Below are 23,948 nucleotides of genomic sequence, written 5' to 3' on the forward strand. Positions count from 1 at the left end.
TGCATTTCAGCTACTAACCGATCATCCATATTTATCTGTACTGATCGGATGGGTAAACGGTATACAGGATCACTCTCTAAATGAGACTTTGGATTGCAAGGGGCCCTGCCAACGCTTGTTGATTTTTAGCCTTTCTCTCCCCTGCCTAGGCCGGCCTTCTCTCCCCTGCGGCCTGGACGAGGCTGCATGGCACTCTGAAGTCCCTTTCCGCAAGATCCGCAGGGTGCAGGAATCAGGCCCTACCAACGGATCTTTGGCAGGTGGACCTCGCCTCCGTTACGTCGATCCGATTTTACATTTAGACATTCAACGCAGCAAAGGGAAAAGCCCGCTCTTCCTCAAACACGTCTAGAAACCACGTCGCTTCCGGCAAGCAGTGAAGCGATTCAAACTTCCGCGACCATGCCCCGGAAGTGTTAACTCAAACACCGCCTCCTCAACTCGGAAGTGATTTTTTGCTCCTTTTTCCGGTGAGGAGGAGGTTGCCGTTGCCGCCACTCGGGCCAGAGCTGGGGGGCTGTCTCCGGGGGTCGGGAGGGGCAGATGAATGGGCAGCGGGCGGGAGAATATGAGTGGCTTTCCTCGACAAGGAGGACTTCCGGGGTTAAATCATCCGGAAGCGGAAGAGAAGGGCTGCCTGCTGTCCGCCTGGCTCTCCGGGGGAACGGCGGCGGGTGGCGGAGGTGGAGGCGGAGGTTCCGGGGCTGCCCCATCTCAACTGGTGGCCCGTGCGCCGCTGGACTCCGCGTCATCGCGACCACTGTTCCCCGCTTCAGCCCGGGCGGGTCGGAGAGCGAGGGGCCGCGGGCGGGGTCAGTGCCAACGAAGGGAGCTGGGGGTGCGAATGTGGGCGAGGGGTCCTGGGGGTGGGGGGAAGGGGGGGGCTTAGGGTGCCCCGATTTTCTCTAGTTCCTCGCCGGTGTCTTCGATTTCTGGCGCCTCTCAAGCGGGAGGGCAATTGGTCCCGACTAGAGGAAAGTTGTTCTTCGTAGCGTGCATCGTGATGCCCTCCTTTGCAGATATAGATCCCTGGGGTTCAAAGCCTGCAACCCTCTGAATATTGTTGCCAAAGGAAAAAAGGAGGAGTGGTGGCTCCCTAAATTGCTTCTGGGCTTCCTTGGAGCCGAGCGGGGTTGGGCTTTGTAAACCCATGGCTTGATCTCTCACATAACTTATTTCAGGATAGATCTCATTTCCTCAGCTTGTATTTTCTGTAGATGGTTTCTTTAGCTTTAGAGTTTCTTTAGAAGTGGGGAAAATGAGGACCCAAATTGTTGGGGGCAATATGCTGACTCTGCAAGTGCCCGTAAAGCAGTATATAAAGCTAAGTGCTATGGCTATTCTACCCCACCACCTCACACACACATTTAATTATACCAGCTTTCGGAACGTGGTAGACTTCTAGGCCTGTGCTTGGGATGCTTCAATGATCTTGCTTTGAAGTCTATAGTTGTTGTTTTTCACAACAGGTGCAGGCCCACAGGATGAGATTGGGAGAAAGATGGGGATGGAATGCAGATTTCCAGGAAAGAAATAGTCTAGTGCTGTAATTGTAGGAATCATGGATTGTTCATTTTTGCATAATTATAGCAGGCTTTTGGTATGTTACATCTGCAACTTTAGCATTTTAGGCTGAAAACTGCCTTTAAAGAACAGCACAGTTTTCCTTTGGGATGCTTGAGAGTGTAGGGAATGAGTTGCTAAGTAGCTGTGATCTGCTAATATAAGTTAGATAACATACATGCGGTGAATATTTCAAAGTTCACCCTGAAACATGTTTATTAAATTTTGGCCATTTCAATGAAACCAAGAATATTTGTTTTTTAATTGCTCCTTAGTTATCCTTCAGCACAACAGAAACTAAATCCATTGTGAGCTCTATCAGAAGTTGGAGGCTACTGAAATTTGAATAAGTAATTTAAGTGCATGTTCCTGGTATGTTTGTGTCATGCTATATAAACTTTGTAAAAGCTATATGATCAAGATTTTTCAAACCATGGATTTTGCTTATCTACTATCAAGATTTAAGTTATTTAATAACATGTAGCATTGAGAATTTCTTTTACCTTATTGAGATTAAAAATATAGCATTCTGAGATTTTTTTCAAAGTTAAAGAATAGGGACTACTTTACATCACTCGTAATTCTAGAAGCTATGTATGGAATTCTATTGGCAGGTAAGTGCAGAAATGCAGGAATTTGAACCAGGACAGGATCCTTTTGCCACAACTGGAGAGAGTGTTTTTAATACTTTGCTCAGCAGAGAGTATCCAGAATTAGGATATGATTATTTGTGGCTGATTCAGTATGGAATCTTCCTCAACAGAATTAGAAAGACAATTCCAGCCCCTACATAATTTGTAAAATGTTTTTTGAAGGATTGAAAAAAAAATCACCTGTGCATCTGTGTTAGATTTCACCCCAGTTTTCAGCAGATAATTTGTGTCCCTCATTGTATGCCAGAGAACTAAACAAGATCAGTTTTTGCAAACTCCCCGTATTTAATAATCATTAGTAGTTTACTACATTGAGATGCAGGGTCCTTTGCCAATTCTTTGTGTTAAAATGGGGGTCAGTCATTTCTAGAGATTACAAAAATCTTGCTGCTGTGTTTGGCTTGCCATCTTGCCAACATTTTTGAGAGAGACTGAGAAATTGGAGTATTTATATATTCCTAACGTGTCTTTTCATGAAAATTATAACTATATGAAGCATGATTTCCTTTCAATGATGCTTGGAAAATTTGAGAGCTATTTTAATGTTTGGAACATCAGAACATACTAGTAAATTCTAGTTTGTTTACAATGAACTAACGAAGTCTCAGAATCAGAATTGGTATTGTGGAGAAATCAAGATGGTTCTCAATATCATATAGACATTACATAGTTTGACAACCAGCCTTGTATCTTTATGTCTCCCAGCTAGAATGGAAGAATCTCACTTCAACTCCTCCCCGTATTTCTGGCCAGCAGTGCCCACAGTCTCGGGGCAGGTAAGGAATATCTTGAAATGTAATTTGCTTTTTATGAAGTTTGGCCCGTGACTATTCTAAAACTTCCATTTTCTCTTTAGATTGACAACAGTATGTTCATTAATAAAATGAAGGAGCAGTTGTTGCCCTCAGAAAAGAGCTGTGGTCTGGCTCCTCCTCACTATCCTACTTTACTGACTGTCCCCACTTCTGTGGCCCTTCCCACCAACATTTCTATGGATTCTGACACCAAGCCAGAACACCTTACCCCAACCAGCCAGACGTCAGTAACACAGAACATCACAGTGGTACCAGTGCAGTCTACTGGGCTCATGACAACAGGTGAGGTAATTTGGATGGTCCAGTTGCTAACTCAACATTTTAGATTCTTCTTGATAAAAGAATATAGTTCAGCTTTTCTTAGACATTGGAAATGGGGCATTCCAATTAAATGTTTTAGTATGACCTAAATATTGCTTTATCATAAAATATGTTTCCATCTAGATAATAGCTAATCTAGTCTAGAAAGTAGAATCACACTTGCCCGGGTGTGTGGTTTTATTAAAGCTTGCAGTCATACCTTTTTTTTTCCTTTGTATTTTCTTGCAGCAATTCAGAGAGGTAGGCCTAGGGTTTTAGGATGAAGCTCCTGCATGAACATTTAGATTTGAGCCCTGCAGGCCTACCCCAGTAGCAATTATACATAATTATATTAGTATGGTTTCCTTTCTTTGACATGCTGACGGCGGGATTAGGACTTGTGGGGTTTGAAACAATCCTTCTGTTTTCTCTCCTACAGGACCCGGTCTGGTAATAACTTCTCCCTCTGGATCCCTGGTGACCACAGCCTCTTCTGTGCAAACCTTTCCCATTTCTGCACCCATGATTGTCTCAGCTCTTCCTCCTGGTTCCCAGGCTCTCCAAGTGATACCTGACCTTTCTAAGAAGGGCGCCCTTGCAGAGGGTGGAGCAGTGAGCGCTACTGGAAGTATCACCCCTAAAGCTCCCAGAGGAAGAAAAAAGAAGCGGCTGCAGGAAACGGGCCTGCCGGACATGAGTGATCCTTTTGTGTTACCCAATGACGATGAAGAAGACCAGCACAAAGATGGCAAGACATACAGGTGAGATTATGGGGATTAGAAAACCTGGATTTGATTTATCTGACAGTTTTTATAGCCTACCCAATTCAAAACGCTCTGGGCAGATTTCACAAGAGTGCATATGAACAAGTAGTATTTCATTTGAATTACAGGGGAACTGTCTTCTTCCATGATGTGGCACTCTAGTTCATTGCGCTTCTGGTTTACTTGTGATTTAGGTAAGCAGGAAGTATGCAATAGAACCCAGCAGGTTATACTGAACAATAACTTTTCCCTGGCTGGCTTTTACAATGTAGTTGATTCTGTAAGTTGATCTCTAAATTAATATAATGGTTGGTACATGCAACTGCATGCCAGAACTACCTATGTGAATTTAGTCGTCTCTCATGTCTCCATGATGTGAATTACAGTTTTATTCTTTCTGGCAGTGGTAAACTTGTAATAGCAGTTGACTTATTTCATGATTTATTCACTCGTTTCTAACTAAAGTGTCTTGTTCTGGTATTGCTAGTGAATACATTAAACTCTTGAGGAGCTAATGAAAATTATCAAGGGCTGTGGTCATATTATGATGTCTAATTCTGCCTGACAGAACTGTAGTAGACTGGATGGATGATCATGCTGTCCTTGTTTGGGATTGATAAAGTATTTTAATGTAATAGCATAGTTGGATTGCTTGTATGAATGCAATAATATTCTTCTGAAGAATCTATCTCCAAGATAAAATTTGAAGACTGAGCTTTGTACTATGGATATTGCTGAACAGATTGGGCTTGGGAAGAAACACTATAGTCCCACAAACCAAATACCCTATTTTTAGCAAGTAGCACAATAAGCTTTATTTGAAATTAATGTGTTTTTGGAGAAAGCGTATTTGTCAGTATGGGAATCTTGCACTTGTGATACTGGGTGTTTCTAAATATATTAATTTGCCTTGCCCTGATTCTATTACAATTGCTTTTAAAGCAACATTTGTAATTGTACCATCCTTGTTCATGAGAAACGCACTTTGTATAAAGAATTTGTGTTGGTGATCATATGGAAAATTCATTTCTTGATTTGCGCATTTATAAGTTGGTGTATAATTTTTTCACCATCTAGTGGAATACTGGAAATACCGTGTATATGAATTTTGTATCATGTCAGATGGCAGCATCTAATAAATATCAGCTGATATTGAAAGAGCTAAGCAGGGATGGATTTGGCTAGTAATTGGATGAGAGGCTATCAAGAAATTACAAGGAATCTTCCACAGTTTTCACAGTATCATTTGGCTTAATGTCTATATTTTTGGGGAATAAGGGATATTAGGATTATTTTCTTCTCTGGGGTCATTTAGAAAGCAAATATGGAATACCCTTCAAATCATGGCTGATGTTAAGATCTAGACATATTAAACCAAGATCTATCTATCTTAGTTTGAAAGCTGCTAGTCATATTTGCTTAATAACAGGGAAGCAGTTTGACTCTGAATAACGTGAAAAGCTGAAATTGTGGGTATAACTCAAATCTGAAAATAGCAGGAATGAAGTTCTATTGGAATATTTGGGCTAAAAGGGGAATAATACTTTACATAGCTAAATGGTTGCAGCCTCTTATGGTCACAGTTTGCAACCTCCCAGCCAGCTTCCAACAAACAAAGTCAAGGGGGAAGCTGGAGTTGTTTAATGACCGCATGATTCACTTCACATCTGCAGGGATTCATTTCATAATCATGGCAAAACAGGTCATAAAATAAGAGCGAAATTCACTTAACACCGCACTTAGTACTGGAGCTTCCAGTCCTAATTGTGGTCGTAAGTCAAGGACTGCTTGTACATACAACTGAAACGTATATTAAATAAACAGTATAGCCCAGATGTATTAACTATCTGAGATGCTTGCAATTATTGCACTTTTAACATATATGGTGCTTGAAACCAATAGTTCAGTTTTACAACACATTAAAAGTAAAATAAAAGTTAGCATTTGCTATATATTTGATTTATGAGGAGAAGAATTGGAATATCCAGTTTTTAAAAATGAGTCCAGGCTTTAAAAATGTGACATATACATCATATAAATTTAAAAAATGAAACTAGTTCATCAGAAAATAGTACTTCATGTATTTTGCGCTCCTTAAAGTCTATTTTAAAAGGGATAGGCATTGGATTTTTTTTTTATAGTGGTGCAGGGTAAGAAATTTGAATGTTCTTTAACTCATATGGTTGGGTCTTGTTGCAGCTTTGTTCTTTCAAATTTCAAATGTATATGTTAATGTAATTTGAAAAAATATTTAAGGAATATAATATTAAATGGTATCCCAAATTATGGATAAAAAGAAGAGAAATGCCTTGAAAGTACCATAGCCTATGTGGAAGAGGAGATTTAGAAATGTCATAAAAGACTCATAATCTGCAAAAGAGAAATCCAAGAAAATGATTATTGGTCAAAGAAAAGCATTTATGAGAAAACGTAGTCATGCAGTACCCCAAAAAGGACAAATACGAAGTGTTACAACCCTACAGGGGAATAGGATGACTAGGCTCCCAATAAGGCTATGTATTTTTAAAACTGTATGTAAGTGTTTTGTCAATTTTCATGTATACCATAATAGTATTTTTGCCCAACCAAACTGGAAACTGTAAGGGACAGGAATACATTTTCTCTAGTCTGTGACTAAAATAGTTCTTTTTCAAAATATGTTCATATTAGGTAAAGTCTTTGCCAATTAAAACAACAACAACCTTGAAGATCCCCTCACATTTTTCTTTAACTACACCTTGCAACTACTTTGATTGCAAAAATCTTATTTTCTGTTTGATATCAATGAGTATCAGAACCTCAGCATTTATATTATATGCCGGCAATTTAAATAACCAATATAGTTGTCAAATGTGTAGTTCTTTTGACTCCCTTCATTGGCCGCAACACTTCTATGCCATTCAGAAGGGTGCATCAGATCCAAAGAGAATGGAGTAAACAACAAGGAGCCAGTGGCAACAAGCTCAGCAGTTTTGGCTTTACTTGTTTAAGTTGCAGTATGATGTGCAAGACTGTAGCTGCAAAGCTAACATTCAATATGATCACAAAATTCCTATAGATTTTTTAGGAGTAATAATTAATGAACCCAACTGAAGTTAAGTCATTGACTGGGAATTCATTGAAACTCTTGAAATAGTCCACATAGGAAACAATTCTCAAGTGTCTTAAGTTATAATGCTGGCAGCTCCTGTTCACCACCTCTCATATTTTCTAGTATATTGCTGTTTTCTATACAAATTTTGTATTTGATGTAGAAGATGAAGGGACAATTTCTGGTTCCAACCAAATATTACATGTCTAGGTTCTCTTTATTGGTGTCAATTTCTTTTTATTGAGACCATTATTTTTTAATAAATTAGATTTAGCTACTCAACTGGTTAAACCTAGACTCTTGTTTTCATATTAGACGTAAAATCATTTGAAATCAGTGGTCCCTGTTATATTAGATTCCTTTTAGCTTATGTAGTTGAAAAGAACATGTGGACAAAATGTCTTGAAAATAAGACCTAAAGTCTGTTTTATGTAGACAAATAAGCCACAGTGAGGTTTGGTGTAAGTAATTTGTGGGATAGGTTTGGGGTATTTAAAGGGTGAATTTGATGTTTTTATCTCCAAGGTTTAGGCATCCATTTTTACTTTTAAAAGTTCCTGATATCACAAAAGAAAAGAAAGAGTCCTCAATTTTAGCCCTGTCTTTTATGGATGTGTATTCTAATAGGCTTTGAGCTGGGCTTCTTGTTCTATAGCAGCGGTTGCCAACCGATGGGCTGTGAGAAAATTTTGGTGGGCCGCAGAGAAGTCTCCCCCCCCAGAGCACCCCCCCAAAGCAATTAATCCAGGCTGCGCAGAAACACAAGGCTGCGCTATCCACATGGCCCGCAGGAACCCTCCCCGCACACTCAGTCCTTACTTGCCTGCTAAATTGCTATTTTTCCTTTTTCCGACCATAATCTGTTCTGCTGTGCCAGGAGATTTAGATTAGCTAGGAAGCAGGAAATGGTTGGATTTCTTGCTTTCTAGCTAGTCTTTAGATCTTCGGTTCTGCTTTTAAGCACAGCCGAACCTCCCTTAGGACTGAAGGTTCTATTATTTAGTGCAGACTCACAGCAAGCAAGTTTTATGAGACAAACTCAGGTAGCTGATGGCAGATAGATAGATCTCTGAATGAATCTGTGATTCTGTGAGCAACTAAATCTGCCTGCCTGCTTTGCCTGATTTTGGGTAAAAGTTGCTCTTTTTTTATAAAAAATTCAATATTTATATAAATATTTATAATATTTACATACAAGCCATGCCCAGCCAGTCACATGACCACCAAGCCATACCCACAAATTAGGCCACATCCACAGAACCGGTTAGTGGTCCCTGGGATTTAAAATTATGAGTTTGGTGGTCCCTGAGGTCCAAAAGGTTGGCGACCCCTGTTCTATAGTATTAGAGTTCTATTATATTAATTTTTGCTACTTATTAATTTATATAGAACTGCTATTGGAGGCTATCCATAACTTTGGAACGAGGTGCCTTCAAGTATGCTGGTGAACCTTCAGCAAGTCTAAGCTGATATTTAGCTCTATGTAAAGTAAAATTTACTCCTAAAAGAATGGCTGCTCAGTCAAGGAGGGTTCCTTGGCTCCCTGCCAAGGGAGAAAATGACAGCTGGTATGTTTTCATAGCCAAAAGTATGCCAGATATGTCTGTTCTTAATCCGATCGGATTTGCCAGTGATTACCCAAACCTTTATTACATCAGGATTATACTACTACAGCATGTTTTATGTAGGCAGAGCAAAAGACAGCACCCGCTGGATACGTGATAATGTGTATTTGCCTGGATTGAAATGTCCGTTCTGGTTGCCAGTTGTGTTTTCCACTAAATTAAAGATAGTTACTATCTTTAAAGCTCTAAGCAGGTAACTACTTATCTCAACTGTACTAAGGTTGGAGTGTCTCCTAGATTTCAGACACCTGTTTCTTGGACATGTGAGAGGATTCCCCCCCCCCCCCGCCCTTCCGTTTATGGAAGGCAAAGGATTGTATTTATCATTACTCTGACCATTTTTAGTAGAGGAATCAATTTCTTTGCAATTGGGTCTTTTAAAGTTGTGTAATTATGACTTTTAATTGTTTTTTTTATCAGAATATTTTAGATGCTAGAGCACCATAGCAAGATGAGATTAACAAGAGCACAGCTGATTAGTGGAGACATTCTACTATACCAATCTTTAGTTTAGAAATCAGGGTATTCAGTGAAATTACACCTCTTTGTTGAGGATATTTGCTTTGTTGGGAATCTGTTTGTTCTGATTTTATATATGCTAGAAAGAAGCTTAGAATGCATTTGTGAAAGATAGTTCCACTGCTGCAGAAGCTGAGGCTTATCGGAAAGTTTTAAATTGTTGCATTGTATTGATTTATATAATATTCTGTTACTATCACTGTATATATTTGTACATAAGCCATGTATTTTTGGTTCAAAAATAACCCCCCAAACTGTGTTCAACTTATCTGCACGCGAGCTTATCTATGATTATCCATAATAAAGTATCCATATATAAATAAACATAATAAATCAATATATACTGACAGATAAGGCATCCCTTAGATTTTTAAAAATACCATGAAAATGTGGCACCATCGGATAAGCTAATTGTGAAAATTAAAACATACAAAAAATGTAAAGGATAGCTTATCCATGAGTAGCACATTTTTCATAGTATTTTGCTTAAAAATATAAGGATCATATTTTCATTATTTATTATATATTTATTAGGACCTGAGGGCAGGACAAGAAGCAATGGGTAGAAGTTTGTTAAAGAGACAGAAATTTCCTGACAGTGAGAACAATTAACCAATGGAACAGCTTGCCTCCCAGAGTTGTATGTGTGGATGTTTTCAAGAAAAGATTGCACAACCGTTTGTCCAGAATGGTAGAAGAAGCTCCTTCCAGCTTTATGATTCTGTGATTCTGTGCATGGCTTCATGAGTTTTGACCATGTTACCATTTGAGCTCTTTTTCGGTATCTGGTCTTAGAAACACCTTGTATAATGACTGAAAAGAATTGAACATAATAGAAAGGTTTAAAAACCTAATTAGAATCAAAATAATATCCATTTTTCATCCAGTAATTTAATATTAATATGATATGAATTCAGTCAGAAAAACAAAATAAGAGAGTTGGAAGGGACCTTGGACGTCTTCTAGTCCAGCGGTTGCCAAACGGTGGGCCGTGAGAAAATTTTGGTGGGCCGCAGAGAAATCTCACCCCCAGAGCACCCCCCTAAAGCAATTAATCCAGGCTGCACAGAAGCACAAGGCTGCGTCGCCCACATGGCCCACGGTAACCCTCCCCGCCCGCTCACTCCTTACCCGGTAAACTTGCCTGCTAAATTGCTATTTTTCCTTTTTCCAACCATCATCTTAGATGATGATTTAGATTAGCTAGGAAGCAGAAAATGGTTGGATTTCTTGCTTTCTAGCTAGTCTTTAGATCTTCGGCTCAGCACAGCCGAACCTCCCTTAGGACTGAAGGTTTGCTTGCAAGAAAATTCAGTGCAGACTCATGGCAATCAAATTTGAGAGACTGAGCTAGCCGATGGCAGATAGATAGATCACTGAATAATTCTGTGAGCAACTCAATCTGCCTGCTTTGCCTGATTTTGGGTAAAAGTTGCTCTTTTTTATAAAAAATTCAATATTTACATGCATGGTGTGTTGTGAATTAATTTAGTTTGCTTGCAAGCAAATTTTATGTGACAGACAGAGCTAGCCAATGGCAGATAGATAGATCTCTGAATGAATCTATGATTCTGTGAGCAACTCAATCTACCTGCCTGCTTTGCCTGATTTTGGGTAAAAGTTGTTCTTTTTTATAAAAAAATTCAATATTTATATAAATATTTATAATATTTACATACAAGCTATGCCCAGCCAGTCACATGACCACCAAGCCACACCCACAAATTAGGCCACGCCCATAGAACTGGTTAGTGGTCCCTGGGATCTAAAATTATGAGTTTGGTGGTCCCCGAGGTCCAAAAGGTTGGCGACCCCTGCTCTAATCCAACCCCCTGCACAAGCGAGAGTCCCTGTACTATTCCAGACAAATGGTTATCCTGTCTCTTCTTAAAAGCCTCCAGTGTTGGAGCACTCACAACTTCTTCAGGTTAGAGTGCTGGCTGGGGATTAACAAACTGTAATTCAAAACATCTTTCTCAACATCGAATTGAGAAAGAATCTTTAAATTTCAGATTCCATAGGGATTAAGAATTTAGCACAAAAATACTTTTAACTGGTTATGTCTTCCCTGATACTTGTCATTTCTTTAGTTGAAAAGAAGATCATTTAGTCCCTGCGTGATATTCTCCAGATGTGTTAGTACTGTTAATATTCCCAGGCAGTCTAACCTAAGGAAGGCCTTCCGGAAAGAGCTGAATCCAAATCAGTTTTATTCCTTGACCTCTTAACAGAATTAATCAGGACTGGATGTGGGCAGCTCTTCTTTCAAGCGATAGGATCTTTGTGGTCAGCTGTAGATGATCCTAGGGACATAGATATTGACCCACCCTTGAGTGACTTTGTCTCTTTCCCCCTCAACCTGGTCTCAGGTGCCGGATGTGTTCCCTGACCTTTTACTCCAAGTCAGAAATGCAGATCCACTCCAAGTCCCACACCGAGGCAAAGCCACACAAGTGCCCTCACTGCTCCAAGAGTTTTGCAAACAGCTCCTATCTGGCCCAACATATACGCATCCACTCAGGGGCTAAGCCCTACACCTGCAGCTACTGCCAGAAAGCCTTCCGCCAGCTCTCACATCTACAACAGCACACACGGTAAGATCCGATGAGACGGGGTTGGTGGTGGGGGGAACATCTACGATGCATGCTGCCAACATTGTAGCATGAGGCAAGTGTCCATGGGGAGACTGCTCAGAGCATCTCAGCCATTTCCTGCCAGTTGGTCCATGCTTACTTTGTGCAAAGAGCAGAGGGGCCTCTTAATGTATGCTATCCTGGTCCTTTGCCAAAGAACAGCCTGTGAGAAAATGGAGAAGCTCTTGGGCCGTCAGAGACAGGAGTTCCTAATGATGATGTCTGGGAGACTGAAATCTGTAGGTGCAGGACTGATGGCCTCCCCACCTCACATCACAGAAACACTTGCTGAGCAGCTCCGTCCCCTTGCTCCCCCAGCCCAGAATTTCTCACACACATCCTCTGGCACCACTCCCAACTCCTCTCTCTGGCCTCCTGGTCTTGCACTCCCTTTTGTGGAGTTCAGGGCAAGTATCCCACTTGGTTTTCCTCCACTGTAGCGAGAGACAGCATGGTACCATTCCTCATGTTGTCATTGCTAGCCTGCTGGCGGTCATGTCCAACTGCTGCCCCTGCTCCTCCTCTTCGGCAGGATCCACTCCAAGCTCCACACTGCGGTTGTCAAGCCACACAAGTGCCCTCACTGCTCCAAGAGCTTCGCCAACACGTCCTACCTGGCCCAGCACCTCCGCATCCATTCGGGGGTCAAACCCTACACGTGCCGTTACTGCCAGAAGGCGTTCCGCCAGCTCTCCCACCTACAGCAGCACACACGGTAAGGGCCAAGGAGGCTGGGGGCCCAGCCTGGCCCCCCGTGCCGTCAGCATGCACTATTTTGGAGCACACACGCCAAGCATGTAGGGAGAGGGTGGGGGATGAAGCCAGTCCTGTCAATTGGAAAGATGTGGCCTGCCAGAGAGGAAGGAGTGGGGGCTACAGAGGAGACACTGACCATGCCAGGGCAGGGAATGTTGGCCTGGGGAAGACGTGGCCCCTTTTTCACTTCCAGGGGGTCCCAGAGAGAGAGAGAGAGAGAGAGACTGAGGCAGGCATGGACTAGCGGGGCGTGAAGCTACAGGGAATAAAGAAGTGGCACTGTACAAGTGGGATGTATGGCAATGGTCCTTGACACTTTAAAGGATAAATGTATGATTTCCTTAGTTATTTTGGCAGGCATTGCAAGCCTATTCTTTGGCATGGTGGAGGGCAGAATTAAACGAAGCAACTTCAGTTTGGACTGAGATACTGTTCTCCAGTCCTTTGCCCTGGCACTGCCACAGGTGACTGAAGTAACTGAGAGTTTGCCTCTTGCCTGTGAGCTGCTTGTCCCTCTCCTTTGTTTCTGCATGCTCTTGTGGGCTGTCCTTCTGAGCTTAGCTAGCTAAGCCGGACTGGGAAGGAGGTGGCATGTGGCTTGATCAAAGAAACGAGGAAATAAAGGTGGTGAAGGGTGGTGCATCTCTTGCTTGCCTAGCTCAGAGCATCTGGGAGTGGGTTTCTACGCTGACTTTTCTTCCGCTGATCTTTCCTCTCTATCCTTTTTGTGATAGGATTCATACTGGAGATCGACCCTATAAATGTGCTCACCCTGGCTGTGAAAAGGCTTTCACGCAACTTTCAAATTTGCAGGTAAGGCTTGCAGCTTCCCCTAGGCTAGTCTCTAAAGGAATTGATCCAAATATCCAGCAACTTGGGATTGGAAAGCATTAAGGGGTGGGAGTAGCCTTTTATTGGCTGGATAGCATTAGGCCAGAGGCACTAGGCGGGTGAATCGAAAGAACATATGCGCCCAGTGGTTGTCCCCTCCTTTCTCTGCCAGTATTCTGGTTTTTTATACAGGGTGAACATCTTAATTGGGAGGGAGTGGGGAGAACTTTGAACAAAGTAAGCAAGGGAAAATTGACATTTGTGCAGAGGGAGGAAAGGTTTCATGTCTTTGTTTGTTACAATGTGTCATTTGATTTTGGTTTTACATTTTGGGGATCTTATGCCTTATATCAACAGTTTTACTGGGGAACATCTAACATAATTTAACCACTAGCCTGTTTGCAAACTGTGACAAACTTAAGTAGTTTTGAAGGAAAATAATGAAAAGTGTGATCCTGAGAATCTGTTTTTATTGGGTAAGAGGAGGCTGGTGATTCAAACTAACTACTTTATCAAATGTCACAGATAAAGAATCCAACTTTGCTAAGGCAAAGTTCAAAAATTAGCCAAGGATGTCATTCCTACAACCGGTACAGATCTTAATTTACGCTGTTTTAGGTCTTGCTTGCTACCTTCGGTTCCAAGATTTGTGCCAAATGGAAGCATGAGTGGCAACCACAGCTACACTGCTCAGCTTTAATAGATTTTAATAATACTAACACATTTATTTGATTACTTGTTTATTTGCTTAGGAACAATAAACTCACTGCTGTGCCTTTGCCTTTGTTTTTATATTAAGTTGAAATTTATATACATGGCATTTGAAATAGCATGATGTACAATTTAGTTATTTGGGAAGGTAAATTGGATGTAACCAGCAAATTTTGGACAAATTTGGGCAGAATAAAGGCAAAACAAACAATAGGGGATCTGGTTACATAAATATTGTGTAAATTGCCCGTTTAGAAGATAGATAGATAGCATCCATCCCTGTGTACCCATACACATGCCTGATTTTTATTTAAGAAATGGCATTACTTATTATTTATTTTATTTATTAAATTTGTTTGCTGCCCATCTCACACATGTACACACACACACACACACACACACACACGTAAAAGCATAACAAAAAACTAAAATCATAACTAAAACTAAAAGATGGGGAGGCAAAGAACAGAATGTAAAGGGGAGGGAAGTGGGAGCTGCTATTAGTTGATCAACCACGTCCCGCATGGTACTGCCCCCATCTGCCAGAGCCAGGTCTTCAGGCTCTTGCGGAAGGTCAGGAGGGTGAGAGCTAAACTCATCTCAGGGGGCAAGATGTTCCAAAGGACCAGGGCCGCAGCAGAGAAGGCTCTTCTTCTGGACCCTGCCATTCCTTGACTGAGGTAATCCGCAGCATGCCTCCTCTCTGCCGACCCATTGGGACTGGCCTGCCCCATACGGAGGAGACGGCTCCTTGAGTAACATTCATAGACCTCCAAACAGGGAAGACAGTACAAGGTTTCAACTCTTTGCCCTTTTTCTCACTCCCTACCATTCTAGTCCCACAGAAGGCAGCACAACAAAGACAAACCCTTCAAGTGCCACAATTGCCACCGAGCATACACAGATGCCACCTCGTTGGAGGTTCACCTAGCCACCCACACAGTGAAGCATGCCAAGATTTACAACTGCTCCATGTGCAATCGGGCCTATACCTCGGTAAGCACAACTTAATTGAAAGAGGGAGACAACAGGAGGACCATTTGGCCACTGCTCTCAGAGGAGAGCTCTGGTAACAGGTTTCTGCTGTGTCCCGTGGGTGTGCGCCATCCTCTTAGTGGAATGGAAGACTTGGTCTCTTCCCTTGTATCCATGGTTCTGAATTTATTTGGTGCCTCTTTTCCATTACAGGAAACATATTTGATGAAACACATGCGGAAACACAACATCCCTGACCCCCAGCAGCAGGTGGCTGTGGTCCAAGCCCAAGTCCAGGCACAGGCATCACAACAACAGCAGCAGCAGCAGCAGCAGCACTTCCAAGCACAGGGCAGTGGAGCAGCAGGGGGTCCATCCGGAGAGAACCCGTCCAATCCTCCCCCACAGTGTTCTTTTGACCTTACCCCATATAAAACTTCGGAGCATCACAAAGACATCTGTCTCACGGTTAGCACCAGCACCATCCAAGTGGAGCATCTTTCCAGTTCTTAGAGACCCATGGCTGAAGAGGGGAGTGGAAAACTTCTCCTGCATCATCTGTGCCCATGGGCAGTTCTTTTGTGATGGCCTCTCCTCATGCAGCAGCTTGTGACGGCTTCCCTTAGGGGGAGGGAAATGGGGATACTATCTATTTAGTGGCTGCTCCTTGGCGTTACCATTAGTGCCTCCAGAGGCACAACCTTCCCCCTGTAAACAGGGGGACCGAACTTTCTTTGTGCAAGACAAGGGCTCCTCCCTTACAACAGGCCGCCTTGTTCATTAAGGGAACCCCACTTTCTCTCTCACTTGTTAAGGTATCCAGCAGAGATGAGAAATGAGGGGGTACCAGTGGATGAAAGGAGCTTCAGCGAATGACTGATTGCAGGTGAATGAGGGTGACTGGGGGTCTTCCAAAGATTCCCTTGGGGTGTAGACTGGAGAACGTTTATTCGTTGTGTCACTCCCTCCCCTCACCCCCCTCTTTCCTGTAAGCTGGAGGAAGGAAGAATGGCTGCTCCTGTTCTAGGCATCAAATGTTGTTCGGCTTACAAAACCTTGAAGATAATGGGAGGTTGCTGGTGACTGACAGCTGAGTCTGCATAATCCATTACTTTAGGGGGCTATGGAATGGGGGAGTGAGTGCCTAATCTTTTCCCAGCCAACATCAGGAAGAATTAGGGATGGAAAGGTGGGTACTACAACTTAGAAACTTATAGGGTTTAACCTCCACCGTAATGTTAAGCCTCCTCCAGGCATCAAGTCTAAACCAAAAAAGAAAAAAGAAATGCCTAGTGGTAAGAGTGCCAAAATGACAGCCCCCAAAAAAAAAAAAAAAAAAGAGAGAGACTGAGGGTTGTTTTTCTGTTTTCACTCCCCTCTTTCCCCCTTTCTGCAATAAGTGCAGTCTGGAACCCAAGGCTCAAAGGAGGTCTTTGCGGGAAGCCCCTGGGGCAGGGAACTGTTGGGCTACTTCTCTCTACGTGTGCGGTCCAGATGCCTCCTTCACTGTCCTTACTGCCAAGCCAGGCTGGATATAAGATGGCTGTAGTTGTGGTGATGCTTGGAGAGCAAGAATCAGAGGAATCTTCCAGGGGGTGAACATGGAGAAGAGGAAATGGTGGAAACAATCAATCCTGCACTGCACAGAGAGACCAGTTAGAAGGGGAAATTTCCCAAACAACAGACTCTGGCCCTCTCCCCACTTGAATTTATATATAAATATAAATATATATATATATATATAAATCTATATACAGATAGTTGGATAGATATATCTATTCACACTTTGATCCCATCCAGCCTGCCTCTGTCCTTGCTGTAACTGTTTCTATCCGTGTTTTATAAAACCACATTATCCTTGCACACTTTTATTTTCAGTCCTTGATTTTTATCCTTCATACTCGGTTGATGTTTTCATCTTCAAAGTATTTCCCCTTTGCTTTAAACTTGCAATTTCTTGTTCCTTCATTTCAATATTCTGATTATTCCGTCGGCCACAGAGGCACAAAAAGCCAATTGGGCTTTAAGTGAAAAAAAACTGTCTCTACTAAGCCTGCAAATGCTGTAGATTAAAAAGTGGAAGAACTTACTTGCTAATATTGGTGCATAAAAACAAATCAGTTCAGGTGCCTTTCTAAACAAATGAAGATTCTTCTCATTGTTGGCAGTAGATGGGATACCTAAGGCAAGAATATGAGGTTTGCTTGTTCTTCCCTCAGCCATGACAGAACTTGTCTAGGGCAGACTGCTTTCTGTGCAATTTACACTGCTTTCCTGTCTGCTAAAAGCAGCATTGTGTGAGGACAAATTTGTGAGTGACTTGATGATCCCACACATTTGGGATGGACCAGGACTGTTGGATGTTCCTCCCTCCTGCCTTCCCCCAGGTAGGGCACATAAAGTCCTACTGAAATCTAAACGGTGCATAAACATTTCAAGATTGTGCTTTGGCTGCAGGGATTATGGTGAATTTGAGTGTGCGTGTGTGTGTTCTGTTTCTGTGTTGGGCATGAGTATGAATTTTGTGTGCATGTGTCCCTACACTTTTAAGTGTACATGCACGTCTGGTAAAATCCTGCACTTCCTTTCCCTCAGGGTATTAATTTTCTGGACCACATAACATGTCCATGATTGTTACAAGCATTGTAAGAGCTACAAGAGTTATCTCCCTTGTTTTCTGAGCACAATGCTGAGAGGAGGATGAGAGTGAGCAGACCTTGATTCAGGGCTGTAACTAGTTATGTGCTAATTTCTCTATCTTGTGTGTGCTTTGCAGAAGATGCTCACATTCATGAGAGATATTTTTTTCCAGAAGCTTCCTTGTAACTAGATTAATGGCTCTAAGGGCCACATAGAGTGCAACAGGAACAGTTCTTTTCCTGACAGGGCAGTGGAAAAACTAAGATTGTGGGCAGGCACAACTCTTTATGTATCTGCAGTGAGAACACTGCTAATACTTAGCCCCCCTCAGGCATTTCATCTCAAGAACAGAACGAGAGTGTCCTCAATTCTTGCCTGCTCTAAGGTTCATGTTGGAACTGAGAGCATGCTGCTTTTTCCACCTGTCGTGTTTATCCTTCACTGTGCAGATTGTGAGGGGTTGAGAATATTGTCCTCCTTGGGACATTGGAATTGGGATCTATGACCATCATCTACTTTTAAGAAAAAGCCTGGGGGAAATTGCTGCAACAATGATGGAAGTTAAAATATGAATACACATTTAAAGAGGCTGAGCGGGTGGATAGTATAAAGGTAGTTTGCCTTTGTGTAAAGAGACTTTACCTTTTGCCCTTGTCTTACATGAAGTTTTTGGATCAGTATTCTGACTTCTGAAGTTACTCCAGAGAGAGGACATTATAGAAAAATGAAGCTTGGGTGAGAGAATTCCACAGTTTTCCTTATGGTGATAAATAAAGCACTTTTCCAGAGATGCAGTGTTAAGGGTAACCATAGAGAAATGACAAATGTTGAAGCATTTGGCAACATTTGTGTTTTCCTCAATATTTTTTCCGTCTTCACTGGAGAGGACTGGTTACTGAATGTTAAGGAGACAAATTCGTTTGCTCTTACCTTTTCAAATTGCCACATTAGTTCAGTGTGGGTAATTTTCAGCTGTTCTTAAGAATCTTTCATATTGCATTTCCCAGAGGAAGGGGGGTATTTTAAATTTCCAATCTTAATATTGCATTAGAACTTTTGTATTTAATTTCATTACTTTTTTTAAAGAATAAATTCCAAAAGCCCTCTTAATGTTAATGAAACTGTGTTTGTGTTTGTGGTTCATTAAGGATTAAGAATGATAGTAAGATGATTATAAGTGGATCCTCTAGGTTCGAAGCCTACTGGAAATTATTAAAATATATGCTGTTAAGGCCCACATATTTTCCTGAAGACTGCGTGGCCAGGTCTTTGTATGCATTTCCCTTTTCCCTTTGTACTACTGCTAAAGTAGTGATTTTTTAACAGATTGATGCTACTTTTTATTGTGTATATGGATGATCTGTTCTCTGATCTCATCTAGATCAAGCCTCTTAATTCTCTCCTCTTGTTTTTTTTTTCCCCTCTTGAACTTGTCTTTTGCTCAGCCACTAGAGAAGCATGGATTTATGAGTGTTTTGCTATTTCCTGAGAAACTCCCAGGTTTGTATGAATTTCATGATAATTAAGATTAGGGGCCTGGATGGCCAGAGCTTGGAAATGCTCTGGATAGCCAGAATTCAGCCCATATGTTGTATACTTTAGAATTATATATGTTGGCTTTTAGTATTTCTACATCAAGGATGGTTCACCAAATAGATTAAATCAACCAATGTAACCGTTGAAATAACTGTACTAATTTAGATGAAATTAACTAGCAAAAATAGCAATGGAAATAATCCGTTCAAATCATATTTTTTTAAAGCTTGGGGTGATAAAAACATCTTTGTGTAGATTATTTTTAAGACCAAGAGTCTGGCAAATCTCAACTTGTGATAAGCATTACAAAAAATGTAGCACAATGTTTCCCGCTTACTAAGCCTTGGAAGGTAAGCAAACCAGAGGGGTTTTCTATGAGAATTGCAGCAGGCAAGCAAGTTTATGAAACAAAGTTCTCCTGTATATCTCAAGTCATTTAGATGTTTAAAAAGCATACTGATCAAGAGCAATGTATTTATGTCAACACTGATCCTCACCAACCTATTATTATTTTGAACCAACTGACATTCTTGACCTATCTCCAAAAGCAAATCCACTGACAATATCTTTCAGAAGTCTTATTGGAATCTTATAAAGTAACAGATAAGCTTTATCTAGGGCAGGGATGTCAAACTGGCAGCCTGTGGGCTGGGTGCATCACGTGCAGGTCACGCCCCCCCCCCCCAGCTCTGCAAAGGGGGAAAACACAAAATGGCAAGCTGTGACACCCATGGTCTAGGGCAAGCTGTGGGATGCTGGGAGTTGAAGACCGTATAAAAGTTGCTTAAGGTTGACAAACACCTGATCCAAGAGCTGGTTCAGCTGGGAAAGCTGCTTCATTTTGCATGAAGTTGCTTAGCTCAAATTGGTCAATAGAGACTCAATAGTGTAGGCTATGCATGTGAATCTTAGGACCAAAATAAATTGAAAGTGTAACAGGTTGATTTGAATTATTTGCAATAGATCTGGTAAATATTTTTGACCCAGTTATAGTAAATTAGACTGCTCAAACGTATAGGAAGTGAACTTGCATGTGAGAAACAAGTATTGTTGAATAGAGAAAACCGATTTGAGAAGGTTCTAGGTGCTTAGGAATCCAGTGGGTTTTCAGTTTTTTTGAGGATCCAGTGAACACTGTGGTTGAGACCTTAGTCATCCATTAGAATAAAGAGGAAACTAGAATATATGATTGGCTGCCCCAGAGTGATTACAGGTTGGAATCAAGCAGTAATCCACACTTTAAACTGTGAATTACAACAATAAATTTAAATGCATATGCCTATCATTTATTATGAAATAAAAGTTTTTCCAGGCTGTTTAGGGGAAGTCTTAAAAAAGTAGAAATGGTGCTATAATCATATGATTGAAGGCCCAACGCTTTTCTTATATTGCTTTATTTAACAAATTTCTATAGCTTCCCATCTCATAAAAAGTGCTTGTAGGCATCTTACAAATAACCGAACCATATCACAATATTTTACAAATCAGACATAAATAAGGGGAAAAAAGCATAAAGGAATAAAGAACCCAAATATTGCAGGAAGACAACTGTCATTTAGTCTCATTCAACCACTTCACAGACTCATCACAGGCATTCCTGGGATAGATTGTATAACATTTTCAAAGTTTTCTGAAGGGTCCTTGGTGCTCTCTATGCTTGGTTGCTTTCTTACAATGTTTCATTACCCAAATTAAGTAACATCATCAGCACCGATATTTTGGGTAATGAAATGTCTGTAAGAAAACAAGCTCAGAGAGCACCCCTTCATTTCAACTCTAAGCTATAAATATTTTCCTTTATTGATGAAGGCTTTACCAAGAGATGGGGATAACTTCACTTCATGGAGAATGATGTTCCTGGGGGTGGAGTTATAGCAGGAAAGGTGCATTGCCTGAGTCCTGATCAATGGAACTCCTTCTCAGGCAGGATCCAGACCATACTTCCGCTGGATCTGATGGATGGATGGGTAGATATAACAGAAGAGGCAGCTCCTCATTGCACAACGCACATATAAAAAGACCAGAGCTTTGACTGCACAATTGTAGCCATCTTGAGCTTTGATCTCCAAAGGATTCTACTTCAGACTCATACTCTGTATAAATTCTAATTTGTATCTTGTGCTAAGCCCTTTCCTGGTCTCTACTCATTTCACACACAAAAATTGGCCTAGAACTTGGGTAATCTTACTCTGGCAACTTTACAAAGTTGAGCAGAAAATTCACTATTTTGGTCCAACTGCTATGTTGGAATTTGAAATTTTGCTTCTCATCTTAGGTACAAATGCAATTTTCTTTCTTTCTCACTATCTCAATGATGTCTTTTCTTCCCTGCCCCTTATTCACCCAGCTTTATCCCTATTCCTAAATAAGTATTGGCCAATCTAGAAATAGCTGGGGTGGGGGGAGATTGTGAGAGGGATTATCTTTGCCTGTGCTTAGCGAAATACAGGGTAGCCACTTCCTTACCTTCTTTCAGAAACAGATAAAAGGATTCTGCAGATGCTGGATCGTTGGCTGTCACTGTTACAGGGATTTGTTTGAGATAAGATTTCTAGATCATGGGAAAGTGCTATTGACAAGGCCCTATAAAGGGCAAAAAAGGTACATTAGAAAATATTTTCCAATAAAAAATATGAGCCTAGAGAAAAAAGGGATGGGGAACAGCACAAGCATACTGTTGGAGTTGTCCTGTTGAAAATTTGGAGAAATGCAAGAGAGTGGAGCAAGAATAGAATATTGCACAACTGCCCCCCTTATGTGGAAATTTTCCCCCCTATGGTAATTAGTGTGAAGAGAGATCTCCTTTGAGTTTTCTGACTTGGAGGCTAAAGTATTTTCGACCAATCTGGTCACCTGCCCCCTTCTTGTTCAGCAGGACTAACAGCTTCCCATTTAATTCTTTTATTGTTGCAGGTATTATTCACATAGATCATAAAATAATTAATGGAGATAAAAGAAAGAAATCATTGCTTACTTTCTGATCAGCTAAAGATAATCTGTGCTTCTCTATCACTGCAATAACATCTGAGAAGAGGACAGGACATCCACCATCAATTCCTAATGTATATTTAACATTTTAGTCAGGAACTGGTTTTGACTACATTTCTTTCTCCTGGAATCTCCGAGATCTAAAATTCTGTGAGCTGGGATTTATAAGAATGCAGTCCAACATAAGTATATTAGGAAGGTAGCTCCCATAGGTATAAATTAATCAGAATATTTGTTCATTCACCACATTTCTACACTGTCAGTTTCATTTAGGTAACTCAGGGCAGTTTACAAAATTACTATTAATGGATCTTCACCCTCTGCAGACTTAACAGTTATGATCAGAGCCATGAGGATTAAACTGAAACTGTATTGACATAGATTTCAGCCATCTAGCACTTACTTCAGAAGCTTTTTTTCAGTTTCAGGAAAACATAATAAGTAAATTGAAGCTTATGAAAAGTAAAATCCAAATTAGCTTCTACTGAAAGCCTGATGGGTAGCAGGACACAAAGGAGGTATAGTTTTGTTATGTGCATATTAACGTCCCAGCATTCAGACAACAGTTGCAGTAGAAGAAAGTAATTTCATTTCAATTAGCATAGATATGTTTCCTTTTAGCTTTATCAGCTGATACAAGGTTCCACATCCTTGTTTAGAAACTTCCAAAGAAATACAGTATTCATCCTGACACTGGGACTATCAAGGAAAAGTGTGTATGTTTCTCTTAATTTTTAATCTCTCTTTCTAGGTGACGAGCGCTAATAGGTGGTTCTTGTTATGAAGCTAGAAGACAGAAATTTGCCCAGTGACTGCCTTTTCCTTCTATGTTTGATCTCAAAGCCTCAGTTGAAATATTGTACTAAGACGGGTTCTCAAATTTTTGTGATGTGGCATCTCCCAAAATGATAAATGGATATGTGTGATACCCCATAACAATGGAATTATTTTAAAAGAAATGATTTTTTTTTCTCTTGGGTTAGGCTGGGGCAATAAATAAATATACTTCTTACTTTTAATAATTAAAATTTAATCTATATATTACAGTTTTTCAAACTTTGAAGGACGCAATTGCTCCATTCAGTTTGCACAAACAAAACAAGATGCAAAGCCCACAATTTTTGATAGTGATTTGCACAAGCTTTAAAAAAAATACAACCTATATGAACCCTTTCTAAATCGTGCGTGGCTTGCAGCACCAAGCCACTGTTTTAATCGTAATTTGTTAAGGCAGAAATCATAGTTTCCAAATCACAATGGATAAGAGTCACATATTCGGTCACAATCACCCAAACCACTTTATGGCTTGTATTAATAAACTCTGCAAATGTAGCCTGTCAGAGGACTGGAATTTTCAGCTACTCTTTCAGTACTCTTGGTATAACCCTAACCCTAAACAAATTGAACTAATTCTACTTGGACAGACTAGGCAGTTCTTCTAGAAATGACTGTCTGACAAGTTGGTAAGATATATCCAATACTTCCTAATTAAAATTATAAAACCATGAGGAAGTTGAATTGTAAACAGAAAAACTCTTCTAATGTGGC

At 40.9% G+C, this 23,948-nt stretch overlaps 1 protein-coding gene across 5 annotated transcripts; it reads left to right on the forward strand.

Moving 5' to 3' along the window:
* The first annotated feature begins 459 nt into the window (after window positions 1-459).
* On the forward strand, window positions 460-23,428 carry ZNF384 (zinc finger protein 384). Of its 5 annotated transcripts, XM_026713183.2 has the most exons (12): window positions 460-812; window positions 1,839-1,935; window positions 2,922-2,992; window positions 3,073-3,313; window positions 3,771-4,092; window positions 11,700-11,924; window positions 12,496-12,678; window positions 13,454-13,532; window positions 15,099-15,257; window positions 15,450-15,704; window positions 19,322-19,376; window positions 23,152-23,428. In XM_026713183.2, exons 3-12 carry the CDS (start codon window positions 2,927-2,929, stop codon window positions 23,163-23,165), a joined length of 1,599 nt encoding a protein of 532 aa, XP_026568968.1. In that variant the 5' UTR covers window positions 460-812; window positions 1,839-1,935; window positions 2,922-2,926; the 3' UTR covers window positions 23,166-23,428. The 5 variants fall into 5 exon arrangements, with proteins under 5 accessions (XP_026568968.1, XP_026568961.1, XP_026568966.1 ...); XM_026713176.2 differs by lacking the exon at window positions 1,839-1,935; XM_026713181.2 differs by lacking the exons at window positions 1,839-1,935; window positions 12,496-12,678.
* Window positions 23,429-23,948: the final 520 nt, after the last annotated feature.

Source organism: Pseudonaja textilis, chromosome 2 (assembly GCF_049901715.1).
Source record: "Pseudonaja textilis isolate UNSWEBS1 chromosome 2, rPseTex1.2, whole genome shotgun sequence".
Classification (NCBI taxonomy): Eukaryota; Metazoa; Chordata; class Lepidosauria; order Squamata; family Elapidae; genus Pseudonaja; species Pseudonaja textilis.